The sequence below is a fragment of the Dama dama genome, chromosome 12, assembly GCF_033118175.1.
Source record: "Dama dama isolate Ldn47 chromosome 12, ASM3311817v1, whole genome shotgun sequence".
Lineage (NCBI taxonomy): Eukaryota > Metazoa > Chordata > Mammalia > Artiodactyla > Cervidae > Dama > Dama dama.
Genome location: NC_083692.1, coordinates 28159005 through 28177674, shown reverse-complemented (window position 1 = coordinate 28177674; position 18670 = coordinate 28159005). Strand labels below are relative to the sequence as shown.

The 18670-nt window shown below is 39.2% G+C and overlaps 1 protein-coding gene across 1 annotated transcript in view; it reads right to left on the bottom strand.

The window, feature by feature from the left end:
• The window catches only part of KCNH5 (potassium voltage-gated channel subfamily H member 5), a 367668-nt gene that overhangs the window by 260241 nt on the left and 88757 nt on the right, over window positions 1–18670 (bottom strand). The window contains exon 7 of the mRNA XM_061158360.1: window positions 16577–17003. Within this exon, the coding sequence (XP_061014343.1) occupies window positions 16577–17003 (427 nt within the window). The remainder of the gene's footprint in view (window positions 1–16576; window positions 17004–18670) is intronic.

Sequence of the window (18670 nt, the reverse complement as noted above, 5' to 3'; positions counted from 1 at the left end):
TATGCTTTAGGAAGCCTGCTTAAGGGTAGAACTGATAGATTGTCAATAGTTAAAGAGAGTGCAAAGTCAAGTGTTTTCTTTACATATGTATTTTTTTTTAGAATTGAAAAGACATGAGCATGTTTATAGGGTGATGAGAAAGAGCCAGTAGAAAGCTAGATGGACAACACAGAAAAAAGAAGGGAAAAAAACTCTGGAGGAAAGAAAACACCAAGAGACAAAGTAAATCTATGTCTACATCCTAGACCACTTCCCAGAACCCTAGGTTCATACTGAATACAGGCAATTGCCCACTAGACATGACAAATGCCCATGCACAATTTAGCTTCATAGTTGCTAACACCAAAATGCTAAAAGTAAATCCTGACCTTCACTTTCTCTCAAACCCTCACATTTTGTTGGTACTAACCAATTGTCCAGAATCTAACCAATTCCAACTACCACGACCATCTTCTCTCACCTTAATTATTAACCTGTCTGCCTGCTTCCATCCTTGTCCCTTATAGTCCATTTTCCATGAAGCAGCCAAATTTATCTTTGTGAATTATAAGACAAATCATGCCATTCTTTGGCCCCAAACTTTCAAAAGTATTGCCATCTAAGTTAGAAGAAAAGCCACTACATTGGCCTATAACATAACTGTCTGTGTGTTTTACTCACCCCATCTCACCCCTTCCCCTCCTCTAGCCTGCCTTTGTCAGAAAGGGGTCAGGAATGAAAATAATGTACGTCTGCTATAATTGTCCTTTCTTTTTCAAAGAAATAAAAGGAGGGCCAGCTGCTGAGATGAAAAACACTGGTCATAGGTTTAAAGAAATGGGAAGAAAACATATTGCAAGTTGCATAAGAATAGCTACTCCACAAACATGAGCAGGAGATGACCAGAAATAAGTAAAGATTCCTAAGGTTGTGAACCATGCATTTTAGTGGTGCCTGTTCACAGGGATATGTGGTTTATTTCAGCCAGTACTCAGCAATCTTGGAACAGGAGCAAAAGAGACAGACAGATCCAGGTTGGGAATTATTTAGGGATAAAGGAATCTACAGTATCTGTGTGTGTAATAGCGGGGGAGATGCAGGGAAGTGACGTTATTCTCCAGACTAGCCTCCTCTGGGAAAGGAGTTGGGGAAACTCACGAAGGTCTTTTGAAGCCTTTTGTAAGGAATCTGACAAACACATAAGCAGCTTAATATGGGAAAAGTTCCTGAGATTAGCTTTCACCCCAAAGTCTCATTGAAAGAGTTAACACTAGATCTGTCTCCTTTGCTAAAGTCTAACCAGAGGCATGAGTTTAAGCTTCCTTCCTTTAACTCATTTTAAACCTGTAAGGTTCCCAATTTAGACTTCCACAGATTAAGACTTTTGGGGGTTGTTAAACATAAATTCAACTTGAAAGAAGATAGGATCTAAAAAGGTAGTTCCAGAGCTAGCTTCAAAGAGAATTTTTTTAAATTCTAGCAGTTGAACTCCAAGGGAGGCCTACCTCAGTCATCACAATTTTTGTAAAAATTAACAATAGCAACAACAAATAGAGAGGTAAGAAGCAGCCACTTGGGAACTAATTGGATTAGAAAGTGTCCCAAAGAAAAGTCTCTTGGAGCATTCCAAAGCAATACTTAAATCCATGCATAAAGGTCTTTGACAAACATAGTCAGTATTTGAAAAGCAAAAACATTCCTTTCCCAACAAAGGTTTGTAGTCAAGGCTATGGTCTTTACAGTAACCATGTATGGTTGTGAGAGCTGGACCATAAAGAAGGCAGGGCACCAAAGAATTGATGCTTTTGAACTGTGATGATGGAAAAGGCTCTTGAGAGACCATCCCCAAGAAAAAGAAAAGCAAAAAGGCAAACAGTTGTCTGAGGAGGCTTACAAATAGCTGAGAAAAGAGAAGGAAAAAAGGAAAGATATACCCATCTGAATGCAGAGTTCCAAAGAATACCAAGGAGAGATAAGAAAGCCTTCCTCGGTGATCAATGCAAAGAAATAGAGGAAAACAATAGAATGGGAAAGACTAGACATCTCCTCAAGAAAATGAGAGATACAAAGGGAATGTTTCATGCAAAGATGGAAACAATAAAGGACAGAAACAGTATGGGCCTAACAGAAGCAGACAACATTAAGAAGAGGTGGCAAGAATACATAGGAGAACTATACAAAAAAGATCTTCTGACCCAGATAACCATGATGGTATGATCACTCACCTAGAGCCAGACATCTTGGAGTGTGAAGTCAAGAGGACCTTATGAAGCATCACTATGAACAAAGGTAGTGGAAGTGATGGAATTCCAGTTGAGCTATTTCAAATCCTGAAAGATGATGCTGTGAAAGTGCTGCACTCAATATGCCAGCAAATTTGGAAAACTCAGCAGTGGCCACAGGACTGGAAAAGGTCAGTTTTCATTCCAATCCCAAAGAAAGGTAATGCCAAAGAATGCTCAAACTACCACACAATTGCACTTATCTCACACGCTAGCAAAGGAATGCTCAAAATTCTCCAAGCCAGGCTTCAACAGTATGTGAGCTGTGAACTTCCAGATGTCCAAGCTGGATTAAGAAAATGCAGAGGAACCAGAGTTCAAAATGCCAACATCAGTTGGATCATAGAAAAAGCAAGAGAGTTCCAGAAAACCATCTACTTTTGCTTTATTGACTACACCAAATCCTTTGACCGTGTCGATCACAACAAACTGGAAAATTCTGAAAGAGCTGGGAATACCAGACCACCTGACCTGCCTCCTGAGAAATCTGTATACAGGACAAGAAGCAACAGTTAGAACTGATCATGGAACAACAGACTAGTTGCAAATTGGGAAGGAGTACATCAAGGCTGTATATCGTCACCATGCTTATTTAACTTATATGCAGAGCAAATTATTCAAAATGACAGGCTGGGTGAAGCACAACCTGGAATCAAGATTGCTGGGAGAAAAATCAATAACCTCAGATATGCAAATGACACCATATGCGAAGAGAAACTAAAAGCAAAGAGGAACTAAAGAGCCTCTTGATAAAAGTGAGAGAGGAAAGTGAAAAAGCTGGCTTAAAACTCAGCATTCCAAAACCTAAGATCATGGCATCTGGTCCCATTACTTCATGGCAAATAGATGGGGAAACAATGGAAACAGTGACAGACTTTATTTTCTTGGAGTCCAAAATCACTGCAGATGGTGACTTCAGCCATGAAATTAAAAGACACTTGCTCTTTGGAAGAAAAGCTATGACAAACCTAGACAGAGTATTAAAAGCAGACACATTACTTTGCCGACAAAGGTCCATCTAGTCAAAGATACAGTTTTTCCAGTAGTCACATATGGATGCGAGAGTTGGACCATAATGAAACCTGAACACCAAAGAACTGATGCTTTTGAACTGTGGTGTTGAAGAAGATCTATGAGAGTCCCTTGGACTTCAAGGAGATCAAAGCAATCAATCGTAAAGGAAATTAGGCTTGAATATTCATTAGAAGGACCATTGCTGAAGCTGAAGCTCCAGTAATTTGGCCACCTGATACAAAGAACTGACTTATTGGAAAAGACCCTGAAGTTGGGGAAAATTGAAGGCAGGAGGAGAAAGGGACACCAGAGGATGAGATGGTTGGATGGCATCACCAACTCAATGGACATGAGTTTGAGCATGCTCTGGGTGTTGGTAATGGACAGAGAAGCCTGGCATGCTGCAGTCCATGGGGTCACAAAGATTTGGACACCACTGAGCAATTGAACTGAACTAAACTGGATAGCAAGAAGATCAAACCAGTCAGTCTTAAATGAAATCAACCCTGAATACTCATTGGAAGCACTGATGCTGAAGCCGAAGCTCCAAAGCTTTGGCCACCTGATGTGACAATCAACTCATTGGAAAAGACCCTGATGCTGGGAAAGATTGAAGGCAGAAGGATAAGAGGGCAACAGGATGAGATGGTTGGATGGCATCATCGATGCAATGGACATGAATTTGGGCAAACTCCAGGAGATAGTGAAGGACAGGGAAGCCTGGCATGCTGCAGTCCATGGGGTGGCAAAGATTCAGACATAACTTGGTGACTGAACAACAACAAAGGTCTTTGGAATGATTTTTATCTTAACATGTTCTAAATATAGCCATCTATGGATTTGTTCATCTTTCAATATATAGGGGAAAAAATCTAACTATTTTATCTCCATCAAAATTTAAATCATATGTACAATGATCCTTGATACTACATATGTAAGGATCATTAAGTCCTCAATGTTTTTCTATAGCAGAGCACCACTTTCCCTTTAAAGCAACAACCTGCCCCAGGCAATATATACAATCATGGAAATCAAAACTAAATTTATTTAAAGGTCCCAAAGCACCTTGTAGTCATCAGTAAATAAAATTCTCCCTTGACTGGGAAAGGGGAGAACAGCTCCAGAGGGAGGGGATATGACTGATTCGAGTTGTTGTATGGCAGAAACCAACACGACATTGTAAAACAAATATCCTCCAATTAAAAATAAAATAAAATTCTCCCCTGACTAAAATACCTGTTCTTAGAAAGCAGACTTTCATTAAAAAACTTCTCTCAAAATCAAGTTTTTGTTTTCTACTTTGTAACATGAAAGGAAATCCCATGCATATATAAACACCAAATAATCTAGTAGAAATATATTTTATTGAACTTGAAAGTGGAATCCAAAGCCACACTTCTAAATTTTACCACTTCTAACCTAGTGGACATTTCTAACAAATGACCTGCAAATCCCTCATACTCAGCATGTCCAAAAACCAACTGTCCTCTTGTCCCAGTATTACCTGCCCCTTCTTTCCCACCTTAGAAAGAGCTTTGTCATTCACTCATTGGAATTAGCCAGAAATCTACAAGTCCTTTTGAACTCTTCCTTCTACTCTCTCACTCATTCATTGATTCAACAAAACAACTTAAATGTTTCAGGAACTTTACATCAGTTCAGTTCAGTCGATCAGTCCTGTCTGACTCTGCCACGCCATGGACAGCAGCATGTCAGGAATTTTACATACAATCTCTTATTTAGCATTTCAAATGAGTCTGTATGTAGGGCCTATTATCTCCATTTTATAGATGACAGTTTAGATAATTAATGCAAATTCTTAATAAGAAATAAAAAATGAACCTAGATTTGTCTGATTCCAAAGTCCAAGGTCTCTTTATAAGCCAAACTGTCTATGCTAGACCATGGGCAACTAAGGACCATGTGCCAAGTCTGGCCATCTATATCTGTTTAAAGTTTTATTAGAACGTAGCATACTCATTTGTTTGTGTTCTTGCTATGGCTGCTTTAACACTACAACAGCAGAGATGAGTAGTTGCAAAAGAGACATTATAGCCTGTGAAGCCTAAGACAATTATCTGGCCCTTTATAGAAAAGAAGATTTTGCCAGTTCTAAGCTGTATCATCCATCATATCTCTACCAACTCAGTTTATGCCTTCCTGGATTACTCCAAGAGCACCCTAACCAGTTTCTTTGCCCACAGCCTCCATCTCCTTCAATCTGTCTTGCACACTGAAGAATAAGATCCTTATTTATCTCATAACCATTAGCAAAAATCCTTTTAGAAGGACAAAATCCTTCTAAAACTATACAAGGCCTTTGGCATCTTGGTACCTTTCTTCCTCACCTTCCTCCTGCTTTCCATTCAAGCTCAAGTGAAATACTCAGAGAACAGCAGAAAGGTCAACTCAGTTCATTTCTGTTTTTTCACATAAGTTCCCTTTCCCTAAAAAATACCTTAGTCTTGCCTCATTTACCTACTTGTTTTTGCATCCTAAGCTCAAGAGTCAATTCCTCCTAGAAACACTCCTGGATTCCTCAGACTGAACTAGGTGAACTTTTTTTATTAATTTTTTTTCAACGTGTGTTCAATGAGCACATCTACCAACTAGGGTTTCCCTATTGACTCAAACAGTAAAGAATCTGACTGCAGTGCAGGAGACCTGGATGCAATACCTGGGATGGGAAGATACTCTGGAGAAAGGAATTGCTATCCACCCCAGTACTCTTGCCTGGAGAATTCCAAGGACAGAGGAGCCTGGTCAGCTATGGTCCTTAGTGTTGCAAAGAGTCAGACACAACTGAGCAACAAATACTTTCACTTTCATCAACTAGGCACAATACTTTGTACTAAACACATGACAAATAGGACAGTTTTCAAACAGTTTTCAATCTACTGGACCATACATCTGAAACTACTAAACCATAAAAAAGATGCCCACAACCCTGAACTTTGGGCTCCATGAAATATGTTTCTTCATGGGATACTAAAGCTCATTAAAGAAAAGGGAAGAAAAAAGTCTTTTTTACAAGCAAGGGTAAAGCAGATACAAAGAACTGACCCAGTTTCCAAAATAAACATTAAGCTTAAAGCTCTCTCCATCTGGCTAAACTAAAACCAGAAATGAAAATCAGCATGTCCACACTCTATGTCCTAACTACACCACAACAGTAAAGAAAAAATTTAACATATAACTTATTATTATATCAGTGTCACCTAAAGTCTCATGTTAAGATTTGTAGACAAATTTTTTAATCTTTTGGAGAAGGGTAACAACTCTTAACCCTTTTAGAAGGTTAACAACTTTTAACCCTGACTAGATATCTATTCAGACCAAATATCCCTCAGAGCCCCCATTGGGCATTCTCCCTGGGCCCATTTCTTTACCCTGAGGCAAACGTCTCTCAGTCTTCCAAGCTGCCTACCTTCTATAGGGTAAAACACTGTTCTTTCCAAGAGCTTGATTTCTTTTCTCCATAATATTCCTTGGCAGTCTTCCCTCTCAACTCTTTACTGAATATATTCTGTACAAGACATATCTTACTCTCTGTAAAAAGAAAGTATGCACTGTATATGCAAAGTCCTAAACTTTTAAGTGACACCTCTTCTTTTTCCATGTTAACCTCATCTCCAATAACCAGTCCAATTCTAAGAACAGGATCATAACCATACTAACCGAACCTCAGATAAATCGAACGTTAGTATTGAAAAGGACCTTAAAAGTTATTTATTTCAATTTCTGCAATTTACACTTGAAAAAATTAAAATCCAAAGAGATCCAAAGCCATCCAAGGTCACACAGACCTTTGCTCCAGCTTATTCTATTAATATATTTTCACAATCTCTGAGTCTCACCATCTTGCATTTATTTCTGTTTCCTGTGGAGCGGGGTAAGTGCAGCGCCACACTCTCAGATTGGCTTTTATCTGAACTCCACTGAGGGTGCTAAATGAGTCCATGTACTACAGAATATGTGTGGCATCTGTCTCCTCTGCGTGATGTTGAGTGACCAGTGCGTAACTAAGTGCTCACTGGTGACTCTTAACTACCCTCATGGAGATCTGAATTTCCTGTTATAGATATCCCACTGGCAGATGGTCCTGCTATCCCTCTAAAAGTGTTAAACCATTTGCCTGATGCATTATAAACCACACCAGTCAATTATAGAAAGTTCTTAGACTGTTGGAGCTATCATCAATTACAGACCATTTAAAAATTACAGTAGCATTGTTATGACTGGGTTTCCTCTCTCCCAATTAAACCCAGGCCGTTTTCACATTTGTAGTTTTTGTTTTGCTTTGTTTTACTTTTAAAGACTTACTTTGCATGGCATCCTACCAGGACAGATTCTGATCATTATAGACCCCATGAGTCAGGCTGCTTCAATTGGCAACTAAGCAGGCAACAATGGAAAAAGTGAAAACTGTTTTTACATAAAATAAATACTCAAGCATTTATAGTTCTTTGAAATAGGCTGTTAACATGTTTACTAACATGTAAAACATTTTATAATATATTAAAACAAAACAAAGCAAATGAAAACAAATTCTTGGTTGAACATAATTTATGGCAAAAAGTTATCTAAAGCATTCTTATTTTGTGTCTCTTTTTGATCACTCACCTAGAGCCAGACATCCTGGAATGTGAAGTCAAGTGGGCCTTAGAAAGCATCACTATGAACAAAGCTAGTGGATGTGATGGAATTCCAGTTGAGCTATTTCAAATCCTGAAAGATGATGCTGTGAAAGTGCTGCACTCAATATGCCAGCAGATTTGGAAAACTCAGCAGTGGCCACAGGACTGGAAAAGGTCCATTTTCATTCCAATCCCTAAGAAAAGCAATCCCAAAGAATGCTCAAACTACCACACATTGCACTCATCTCACACGCTAGTAAAGTAATGCTCAAAATTCTCCAAGCCAGGCTTCAGCAATACGTGAACCGAGAACTTTCAGATGTTCAAGCTGGTTTTAGAAAAGGCAGAGGAACCAGAGATCAAATTGCCAATATCTGCTGGATCATTGAAAAAGCAAGAGAGTTCCAAAAAACATCTATTTCTGCTTTACTGACTATGCCAAAGCCTTCGACTATGTGGATCACAATAAACTGTGGAAAATTCTGAAGGAGATGGGAATACCAGACCACCTGACCTGCCTCTTGAGAAACCTGTATGCAGGTCAGGAAGCAACAGTTAGAACTGGACATGGGACAACAGACCGGTTCCAAATAGGAAAAAGAGTATGTCAAAGCTGTATATTGTCACCCTGCTTATTTAACTTCTATGCAGAGTACATCATGGGAAACACTGGGCTGGAAGAAGCACAAGCTGGAATTAAGGTTGCTGGGAGAAATATCAATAACCTCAGATATGCAGATGACACCACCCTTATGGCAGAAAGTGAAGAGGAACTAAAGCCTCTTGATGAAAGTGAAAGAGGAGAGTGAAAAGGTTGCCTTAAAGCTCAACATTCAGAAAACTAAGATCATGGCACCTGGTCCCATCACTGCATGGGAAATAGATGGGGAGACAGTGGAAACAGTGTCAGACTTTATTTTTTGGGGCTCTAAAATCACTGCAGATGATGACTGCAGCCATGAAATTAAAAGATGCTTACTCTTTGGAAGGAAAGTTATGACCAACCTAGATAGCATACTAAAAAGCAGAGACATTATTTTGCCAACAAAGGTCCATCTAGTCAAGGCTATGGTTTTTCCAGTGGTCATGTATGGATGTGAGAGTTGGACTGTGAAGAAAGCTGAGCACCGAAGAATTGATGCTTTTGAACTGTGGTGTTGGAGAAGACTCTTGAGAGTCCCTTGGACTGCAAGGAGATCAAAACTGTTAATCCTAAAAGAAATCAGTCCTGAATATACATTGGAAGGACTGATGCTGAAGCTGAAACTCCAATACTTTGGCCACCTCATGTGGAGAGTTGACTCATTGGAAAAGACCCTGATGCTTGGAGGGATTGGGGGTAGGAGGAGAAGGGGATGACAGAGGATGAGATGGCTGGATGGCATCACCGACTCAATGGGCATGAGTTTGAGTAAACTCTGGGAGTTTGTGATGGACAGGGAGGCCTGGCGTGCTGCGATTCATGGAGTCGCAAAGAGTCGGACACGACTGAGCGACTGAACTGAACTGAATGAAAAACACAAGTGTATAATTTTTTACAATGGTTGTAATAAGCTAAAACACAATTTATGTGATTATTTAGTAATGAAGCAAGAGCTAAGCAATTGTTTTCTTGATACATCTGTCAGGGGAGTGTGTAATTTCCTTGGTTCTGTCTCGCCACAGCAAAAATTTGAAGCGACAGACAGACCAGTGTTACAGCTCCGTGTTATAGCTCAGTTTTATTTGGCAAGCAAAGGAAAACACATCCTTGAGGCCTGTGGGTTGGCTGACCCAAAAGACGCAAAGAGAAGAGAAGCTCTGGCTCAATTTTGGCTCCTCTTTTCATGTTTTTCTCCTCCCCCTGAGCCTGCCCTATGTAAATTAGGATGCCAAGAGGGCTGTTTGTTTTACCTGAGGTCCTTACTATGGTCCTCAGACCTTCCTTTGTTCTATATTCACGGGCTTTTCCCTTCTTTGTCTTTTAGCCACAGCCATTTTGGAGTCCTTTTTTCTATTCTAACTACCTAACACATCTTTAAAAGAGGATTCATAAAAATATTACACAAAAAGGATAATTATATCAGAAAATTGTATAACTCATATTCCTTTGTTTTATAGCAATCAAAACAAGTCATCAGCATATGAAGGTGTTTTCTGAAAAGCAAAACTAGTCTGCTAATCTTCAGAAAAAAGAAAGTTAATAGGGGCTCAATAATAAGATTATATGAATGAAATGGAATAGAAAGCATTTAAGGAAGGCATCATTAAATATTTACTGAGCAAATTGGCAGAGATTACCCACATCTTGATCTAAAAAAGAAAAGGTATGCTATTCTTCACAACTACTGCAGAACTAAACGTTGAAAATGCTCTTTTCCACTAAAGCCCTTTAGTGGTGATTAGTGAATATTAGCAGAGTAGTTAGGTTCGTTCATGATTAGACAGAGGAATGAGGAGGAGCTGACTGTCGTGGGATAGTAATGGCTGCTACCAGAACCAAGGGGTACACTCAAGGCAGACAGCATAGCCGAAAAGATAAACCTGAGAAAAAGAGCACATGGTAGTAGACCTATGTAAGAAACAACCCTTCCAGAGCTGGAATCTGAGCAGGAGCAAAGGTAAGAACACTAGATTTAAGCCTAAGAAATCCCTAGGTAGCAGAAAAGAGAAATACCCTGGGACACTGCTGACACAGAAGGTATCAAGAGGAAACAGAAGGTGCCTGGGGTTGAAGGGAGGCCATGGTCATAAACTATGATATCAACAAGGAGAATCTTGAGACTGTGGTCTAGGACAGAGTTCACACAATTCAGCATCAGGGCGAAAGAACTGAGGAGTCTGAGAAGACAGGCCATTAGAGAAAGAAGAAGGTTCAGAAAGGTTCTAGGAACTGGAATTGCTGCCATTTAAATGTTTAAACTTTGCTGGAAGGCACAAAAGTTTCAGGTGGCTTTCTCCAGAAAAAAAGAATCTATCATTTACAAGTAGTGATTACTTTCTCAACAGAAAATAGGCAGTTGGTATCTCCATCAACCTTCTGAAAAACATCTTTGTCAGTTATTGAGTTATAACGTTACAAATGGTGCTTCTCAAGCAGCCAGCACAGATTGACTGGAATCCTAGCACAACTTAAAGCACAAACCTGTTTTTTATCTCCTTCTTCCCTTCCTCCCCTTGTCCATCACACACACACACACACACACACACACACACACGCACACAATCTCTGGATAAGTCTGAGGCTGATAATAACACTTCTTAGGTTCTAAAAACACTTACTAGGTTTGTTTTCCTCTGTTTTCCTTGGTGCTGTCACAGGAAAATAATTATATTGGGAAAAAATTATACTAAGGACACAAACAGCTCCAACAGCCAAATTTGGATTTGGCTGATATTTTGTACACGTGTGTCTAATAAGATTTGGAATTGTGGGAAGTTACTGTAACACTTCATGGCGCTTAACAGTTTTCAATCATCTTCTTGGGTTGTTTCAAAGGAAGCATCCCATGAAATTACCAAAGACCCAAGGACTAAGAAGGAAATTAAAAGGCATCTCCTTGGAACACTCTGGCTACAGAAAATAGATTTTTTTTCAGAGGCACAAAAAGAAAACCAAGCTCAAAAGATATCAGAAATTGGTTTATTCAGGTTTGAAAGGAGATACAGCAGAAACTCAAGAAGGAAAAGAATCCAATTTTTGCCCAGATCTTCATCTTGAAATTAAGACAGGAACTGAAGAGGAGGAGAGAGGAGAAAGAAATGTTGACACAGCAATATAATTGGCTATACATGAATTAGGGAAGAAGGAGGCCAACAATGAACTAAATGAAGTTTTGAAAACTCAACTGAATCTACGTGAAAATTTCTAGAGGTGCTAGTTTCAGAAGGTAGTTGGTAGAAAACAAAAACTATGGTGGGAGAAACGGTTCTTGGTGATTCTACTGCCTCACCTCTCAGAACTTATTATCAGCCCACATGAGAAACTTAAGGCTGGGACAACCCATGGACAGAAGAGCCTGGCAGGCTACAGTCCATGAGGTCATGAAAGAGTCAGACAGGACTTAACTAAACAACAAGAGCAGCAATCCAGCTGAAGTAGCTGCCACCCCACCACAGGCCCACAATGCAGGTGAGCTCAGCAGGCTTTCACAAAGGAGTCAAGGCTAAAATTCAGTGTGCATTCTGCTGGCATGTGGGTTCATCAGCGATCCAAATGGGGTGGATTCAAGGACTGGAGATTTTCATTATGATCATCAGGGACATCTTCAGCTTCATTCATCATACAAACAAATTTTGATTGGGCACAGCATTAAGAACTGTTTAGAAGTTGAGTATATAGAGAGTATATGATGTTGAAGCTGAAACTCCAATACTTTGGCCACCTGATGCGAAGAGCTGACTCTTTTGAAAAGACCCTGATGCTGGGAAAGATTGAGGACAGGAGGAGAAGGGGACCAAGGAGGATGAGATGGTTGGATGGCATCACCAACTTGATGGACATGAGTTTGGGTAAACTCTGGGAGTTGGTGATGGACAGAGAGGCCTGGCGTGCTGCGGTTCATGGGGTCACAGAGTCAGACACGACTGAGTGACTGAAGTGAACTGATATAGAGACCAAAAAAAAAAAAAAAAAAAAGGCCATACTGTCATGGAGTTTACATTTTGAAGAAAAGGAAAACAGAGTAAACATGGTTTCAGGCCTTGTAGATACAATAAAGAATAGATTAAAGGGAAGAGAATAAGAGTGATTGGCATGGCAGTGGGTAGCATTGAGAAGAATTTCTGGAGAGGTGGTTTGAATGGCGACCTGCCTGAATTGGGGCATAAGTCAGGGGAGGGGGTTATAAGCAGTGGGAGAAGCAGTACAAGGAGCCTGAGACAGTACTATTTTCTGATGTGTACAGCAATATGGTTGGCATGGTTTGAGTAGGACAAGCAAGAGTGGGAATGGTAAAAAGTGAGGTGAGAGAAGCAGGTGAGGGCCAGACGATTAAAGCTTTGATTGAAGGAGTGGGGGATCAGGATTTTATTTTACATGCAATGTAAAACACTGGAAGACTCTGAACACAGGAACAATATGTTCTTACTTTCTGAGTTGAGATTATCAATCAAGGGTAAAAATAGGAGCAACATATAGGAGATTGTTAGTTGATCTTGGATGGTAAGCTACAGAAGTGGGGAGAAATAATCAAATATACTTTGATGGTAAAGTCAACAAGACTTGTTATGAATACATGTAATACATAAGAAAAACAGGAATCTAAGATGATTCCCAGGTTTGGGGTCTGAGAAACAAAGTGAATAATGGTGTCCTTCAGCTGTATATAGATTTTATTTTTCTGTTATTGTCTTATTGAAAAATTAAACTATGCTAATATGTCCACTCTGAAAAATAGTTTGACAAGTTATTTTTTAAAAACAGAACACTACTTGCCCAAGAAATCTCTTTTCTGGATTTTTACCCCAGAGAACTGAAAAGTTATGTCCAAACAAAAAACTATACACAAACAAGGTATGCTATTCTCCACAACTGCTTCAGAACTAAACTTTGAAAATGTTCTTTTTCACAAAAGCCCTTTAGCAATGAATTTAGTAAATTTGTTTATTATAATAACCAAAAACTGGAAATTATCAAAATGCCCTTCAATGGATGAATGATTAAGCAGCAATATATCCAAACCATGAAATACTGCTCAGGAATAAGAAGGAACAAACTATTAATACATTCAGCCACTTAGATGGATTTCGAGAGACTTATGCTGAGTGGAAAAGACCAATTTCAGAAAACCACATTTTGCATGATTCCACTTATGTAACATTTTCAAAATCACAAAATTATATAGATAAAGAACAGATCAGCAGTTGCCAGGGTTAGGGAGGCTTGGGGGAAGGGGTGAGTGTGACATGAAGGAGATCTTTGAGGTAACAGAAAAATTTTGTGTTTTGATGTCAGTGGTGGTTACAGGAATCCACAAATGTGATAATACAACACAGAGCTATCCACACACTGTATCACAGCCAATGTTGATGTTGTACTAGAGCCCTATAAGATATAACTATTGTAGAAAACTAAGGGAAAAGCACAAAAGTCCTCACTATTCTTTCTTTTTTTTTGGGGGGGGGGGAGTTAAATTTCTTTTTCTTTTTTTTCCCCATTTATTTTTATAAGTTGGAGGCTAATTACTTTACAATATTGTGGTGGTTTTTGCCATACATTGACATGAATCAGCCATGGGTTTACATGTATTCCCCATCCCGACTCCCCCTCCCACCTCCCTCCCCACCCCATCCCTCTGGGTCTTCCCAGTGCACCAGCCCCAAGCACTTATCTCATGCATCCAACCTGGGCTGGTGATCTATTTCACCCTTGATAATATATATGTTTCGATGCTCTTCTCTCAAAACATCCCATCCTCGCCTTTTCCCACAGAGTCCAAAAGTCTGTTCCGTACATCTGTGTCTCTTTTTCTGTTTTGCATATATGGTTATTGTTACCATCTTTCTAAATTCCATATATATGCGTTAGTATATCTGGTCTTTATCTTTCTGGCTTACTTCCCTCTATATAATGGGCTCCAGTTTCACCCATCTCATTAGAACTGATTCAAATGTATTCTTTTTAATGGCTGAGTAATATTCCATGGTGTATATGTACCACAGCTTCCTTTATCCATTCGTCTGCTGATGGGCATCTAGGTTGCTTCCATGTCCTGGCTATTACAAACAGTGCTTCAGTGAACACTGGGGTGCATGTGTCTCTTTCAGATCTGGTTTCCTCGGTGTGTATGCCCAGAAGGGGTAGGGAGGTGGGAAGGAGGCTCTAACAGAAACAAACACAACATTGTAAAGAAATTTAACTAAAACAAAAAAAGAAAACTGGAGTTAAATTTCTTTACAACGTTGTGTTTGTTTCTGTTATACGTAAAGAACCAGCCGTACGTATACACACATCCCCTCCCTCTTGAGCCTCCTTCCCACCTCCCGACCCCCACATCCCATTCCTCTAGGTTATCACAGAGCACCAAACCGAGCTCCCTGATCTATACAGCAGGTTCCCACCATCTACCTATGTAACACACACAGTGTATAAATGTCACTCCTACTCTCCCAATTTGTCTTATCCTCCCCTTCCACTAGACGATCTTTGCAAATTTCAGTGAATCTATAATTACTTCAAAATGGATTCTTTTTCTACTTAACCATGCTCAAGTATAAGGCAAAATGCATTATATAAATATTAAAAAGTAGTATAATAATAAATACTACATCTGACAAAATGTTGTCTTCTGAATTTATAAAGCACCTCTTCTGCCAATACATCTTATCACTTTCGGTATGTAGGCAGCAGTTCAATTAAGAGATCATCAAGATCTCTTGTGAGAGCATTTTCCTCCTAAAAGCCTGTGGAGCAAACATCCCTTGGAACTGACACTCTACCTCTCAAACTTTTAAGCAGCAAAGAGAACCTGTGTGTTCCTGTTTCTGTACCCAATTAAAAGAGTATGGAAAACAAAACACTGTTAACATCAGTGTCCAGTAACTTGCAGACATTCTGAACTCTGCAAATTACCTTGTTTAGACCCAATATACTGACCTTTCACAAATCAACTGACATTCCTAGACTCTAACATTTTTCCCATTCAGTTCAGTTCAGTTCAGTTGCTCAGTTGTGTCTGACTCTTTGCGACCCCATGAACCGCAGCTCGCCAGGCCTCCCTGTTCATCACCCATTAATGTCAAAATATAAAATTGTATAACATGGAATCTCAAAAAGGATGGCTTAGACCAAAAACAATTAACATGACCCAGAGGCTACATAGTAACACTAACCATAACTTCAGTCCTGAAGGTCTCAGAACTAGGTTTGGATAAATCATTCAAGTCAATGCGACACATGGTATATATGGTGGTGAAGTCCCTCTCAAAATCTCCTTTTTCAACAGCTTCTTTTGTATATATTTCCTTAACGTTCTGATCTCCTGTATTGTCCAATCTCAGTCTGATGGTGGTGATAGAATACCTGGTCCTTCACTCCTGTAGAGAAGCATCCTACTCCCAAGAACATCATCAAGTCATTTAGTACTCAGGTCTGCATGCCTCATCCTAGACACATTCATCATTGCTGAATGCACTGACAATTACTAATCCTTTCATTCTCTCATATTGGCATATATTCCACCTAGAATTCTGTAATGAAGACTAGATTTATAAACACTTTTATTAGTCTAAACTGTACAAACCTACATAAGACTATTAACTAAAACATTTTCTAAATAGGCTATCTCACATCACATCCTGTCTACTTTTCAGAATTTAAAGCACTGCCAACAAAACCTATGGAATATGCCAGACACTGTCTTTCTTGATGTTGCTCTTCCTTTAGAAATAGCTATGCTGGGTACAATGCTATAAACAGAATTAAATCAAAGAGATACCATTCTGATTTTTTTATCACTCCATTCATACTGTTTTTCAGGTGCTAATACATCCTAAAGAGCAAAATATATATCAGTTTGCATTTCTCTTTTCTAAGGCTGAATAAAAATTAAAGCAAGGTAAATGAAATGGATTGAATATCCTTCTGAAGACAAAGTAGTTTCATTTTACTTCTATCCAAGATTGGAGCTGGAGAGCTGCCAACAATAATACTTTAAAAAAAAAAAAAACAGAAAAGATACTTACAGCCAACCATCATCATGGCCACTGAAAACATCTTCTCCACATCTGTGGTAGGAGCTATGTTCCCAAATCCTATGGTTGTAAGGCTTGTCATGGTAAAGTAGAGAGAGGATACATACAGGGAATCCTTGCTGGGTCCTCCTTCCCACATCCCTGCACTGGTGTTGTACCGATATGGAGTCCCAATGCTCAAGGCCAGCTGGTAGAGCCAACTGTCTATTTGGATGGTGTTCGTGACTTCATCGATGACCTCATAGTCCCCAATGCTGTACCATATGCAGGCCAGCCAGTGAGCAACCAGTCCAAACACACAAACCAGGAGCACAAGGACGGCGGCTCCATACTCCAGGTAGTGGTCCAGTTTCCTGGCAACACGGCCCAGTCTCAAGAGGCGCACCACTTTTAAAGAACTGAAGAGACTGCTGATTCCCTGAATCAAAGAAAAAAAATGATACAACGCTTTCAGAAAAGCAAAGGCTGGTGAAAACAAAAAAATGGCTCACCTTAATGAACTCAAGCACAATTTATAAACTAAGAACATACACATACATAATACAGCTCTGACTTTAAGCCAACAAAAAGGTTTAAATGATAAAGAAAGTTTTTACATGCAGATTCCTTCCCACCAGGAAATAAGATATTTGTGAATTATTAGATTTACAAAAAACTTTCATTAGGTAAGACCCAGTTTATTTTCATAAGGGGAGTATAAATAGCACAGAGAAAAACCAAAGAAGAAAATAACTCAGATGCAATACACAGAGTATAGAAATAGGGTGATAAATTCAGATCTTTCATTTCTTCTCCTTGTAAAATGTTCCCTCTACTCTAAAAGATTTTATTTTATTTCTTACTTTATAAATGCTATGAACAGCAAAACTTCTGAAAAATGGAATCCTAGTTTTACTGTCAAGAAACAGGAAATATTTCTGCGTATATTAGGAGAATGAGCAAATGTCACTGATGCTTCCACCACCTCCTGCCAGTTATGAAAATCACTACATTTGTAGAGCTGTGAAAAAGTGAAGAGTTGAACCTAGAATGGGATACCTATGAAATCCTATCATCCTCTAGCAATAATCATAGAAAAGAATACTATAAGGGAATAGCAGCAAGAAGATTCATATTTTGTTGAGAAGCTCAAAATGGCTGATTCATATCAATGTATGACAAAACCCACTGGAAAAATAATAATAATAATAATAAAAAAAAATACCAAATAGAGAATTATCCAATGGAAACACAGCATAGACTTTTTTCAGTCCATGAAGTTCCCCAAGTTACTTCTTTTGCAAAGCATGCAATAAGCCACTCAGAGAGGTTAACGTCATTCCTGGTGCAGAAGAGGAAGACAAAACAGTGACCCAGGACCCTCTCTTCTGATCATCACCTCAGTTCTCACAGAGTCCATGACTTCCTTACGGCTAATTCTGTCTCCCAGAGGGGAGACAAGGAATCTAACATAACCTGAAAGTGAAGTAAAAGCATCAGCTATTCAGTTGTGTCCAACCCTCTGTGACTCCATGGACTGTAGCCCACCAGGCTCCTCTGTCCCTGGAATTCTCCAGGCAAGAACACTGGAATGGGTAGCCATTCCGTTCTCCAGAGGATCTTCCCAACCCAGGGATCAAACCCAGGTCTTCTAAATTGCAGGTAGATTCTTTACCTAATCTGAGCTTAATTCTGATCAACATAGAAGAACTTGGTAAAGTATAACAGAGGCAATATTAATGAGACTCTAATTATGGCACTGTATAGCTATAACGAAAAAGGTTAAGAATGTATTTTATTATACTCTATATGATGGTATATGTTTGAAATTTTGCAAAAGAAAAATGTGAAATAGAGAGAGTGAAAACAAAGAGAAGTACAAACAGGAGACCTAGCGGAAGCAAAAGAGGAACAGGAGCATCCTGTCTCAGTTTTCTGTCTCAAGCTCAATATCCTTAGGCCTGGCTCTATTTAGATTCCTACTCTCAAAGGCTGTGGCATATACACAGCCTTAAATCAATTCTTATTTCACTTGAACACTTGGGGGAGGGGAGATATTGAACTTCAAACAGTTCGAGAGGATAGCATTAATAAAATTCAGATAAT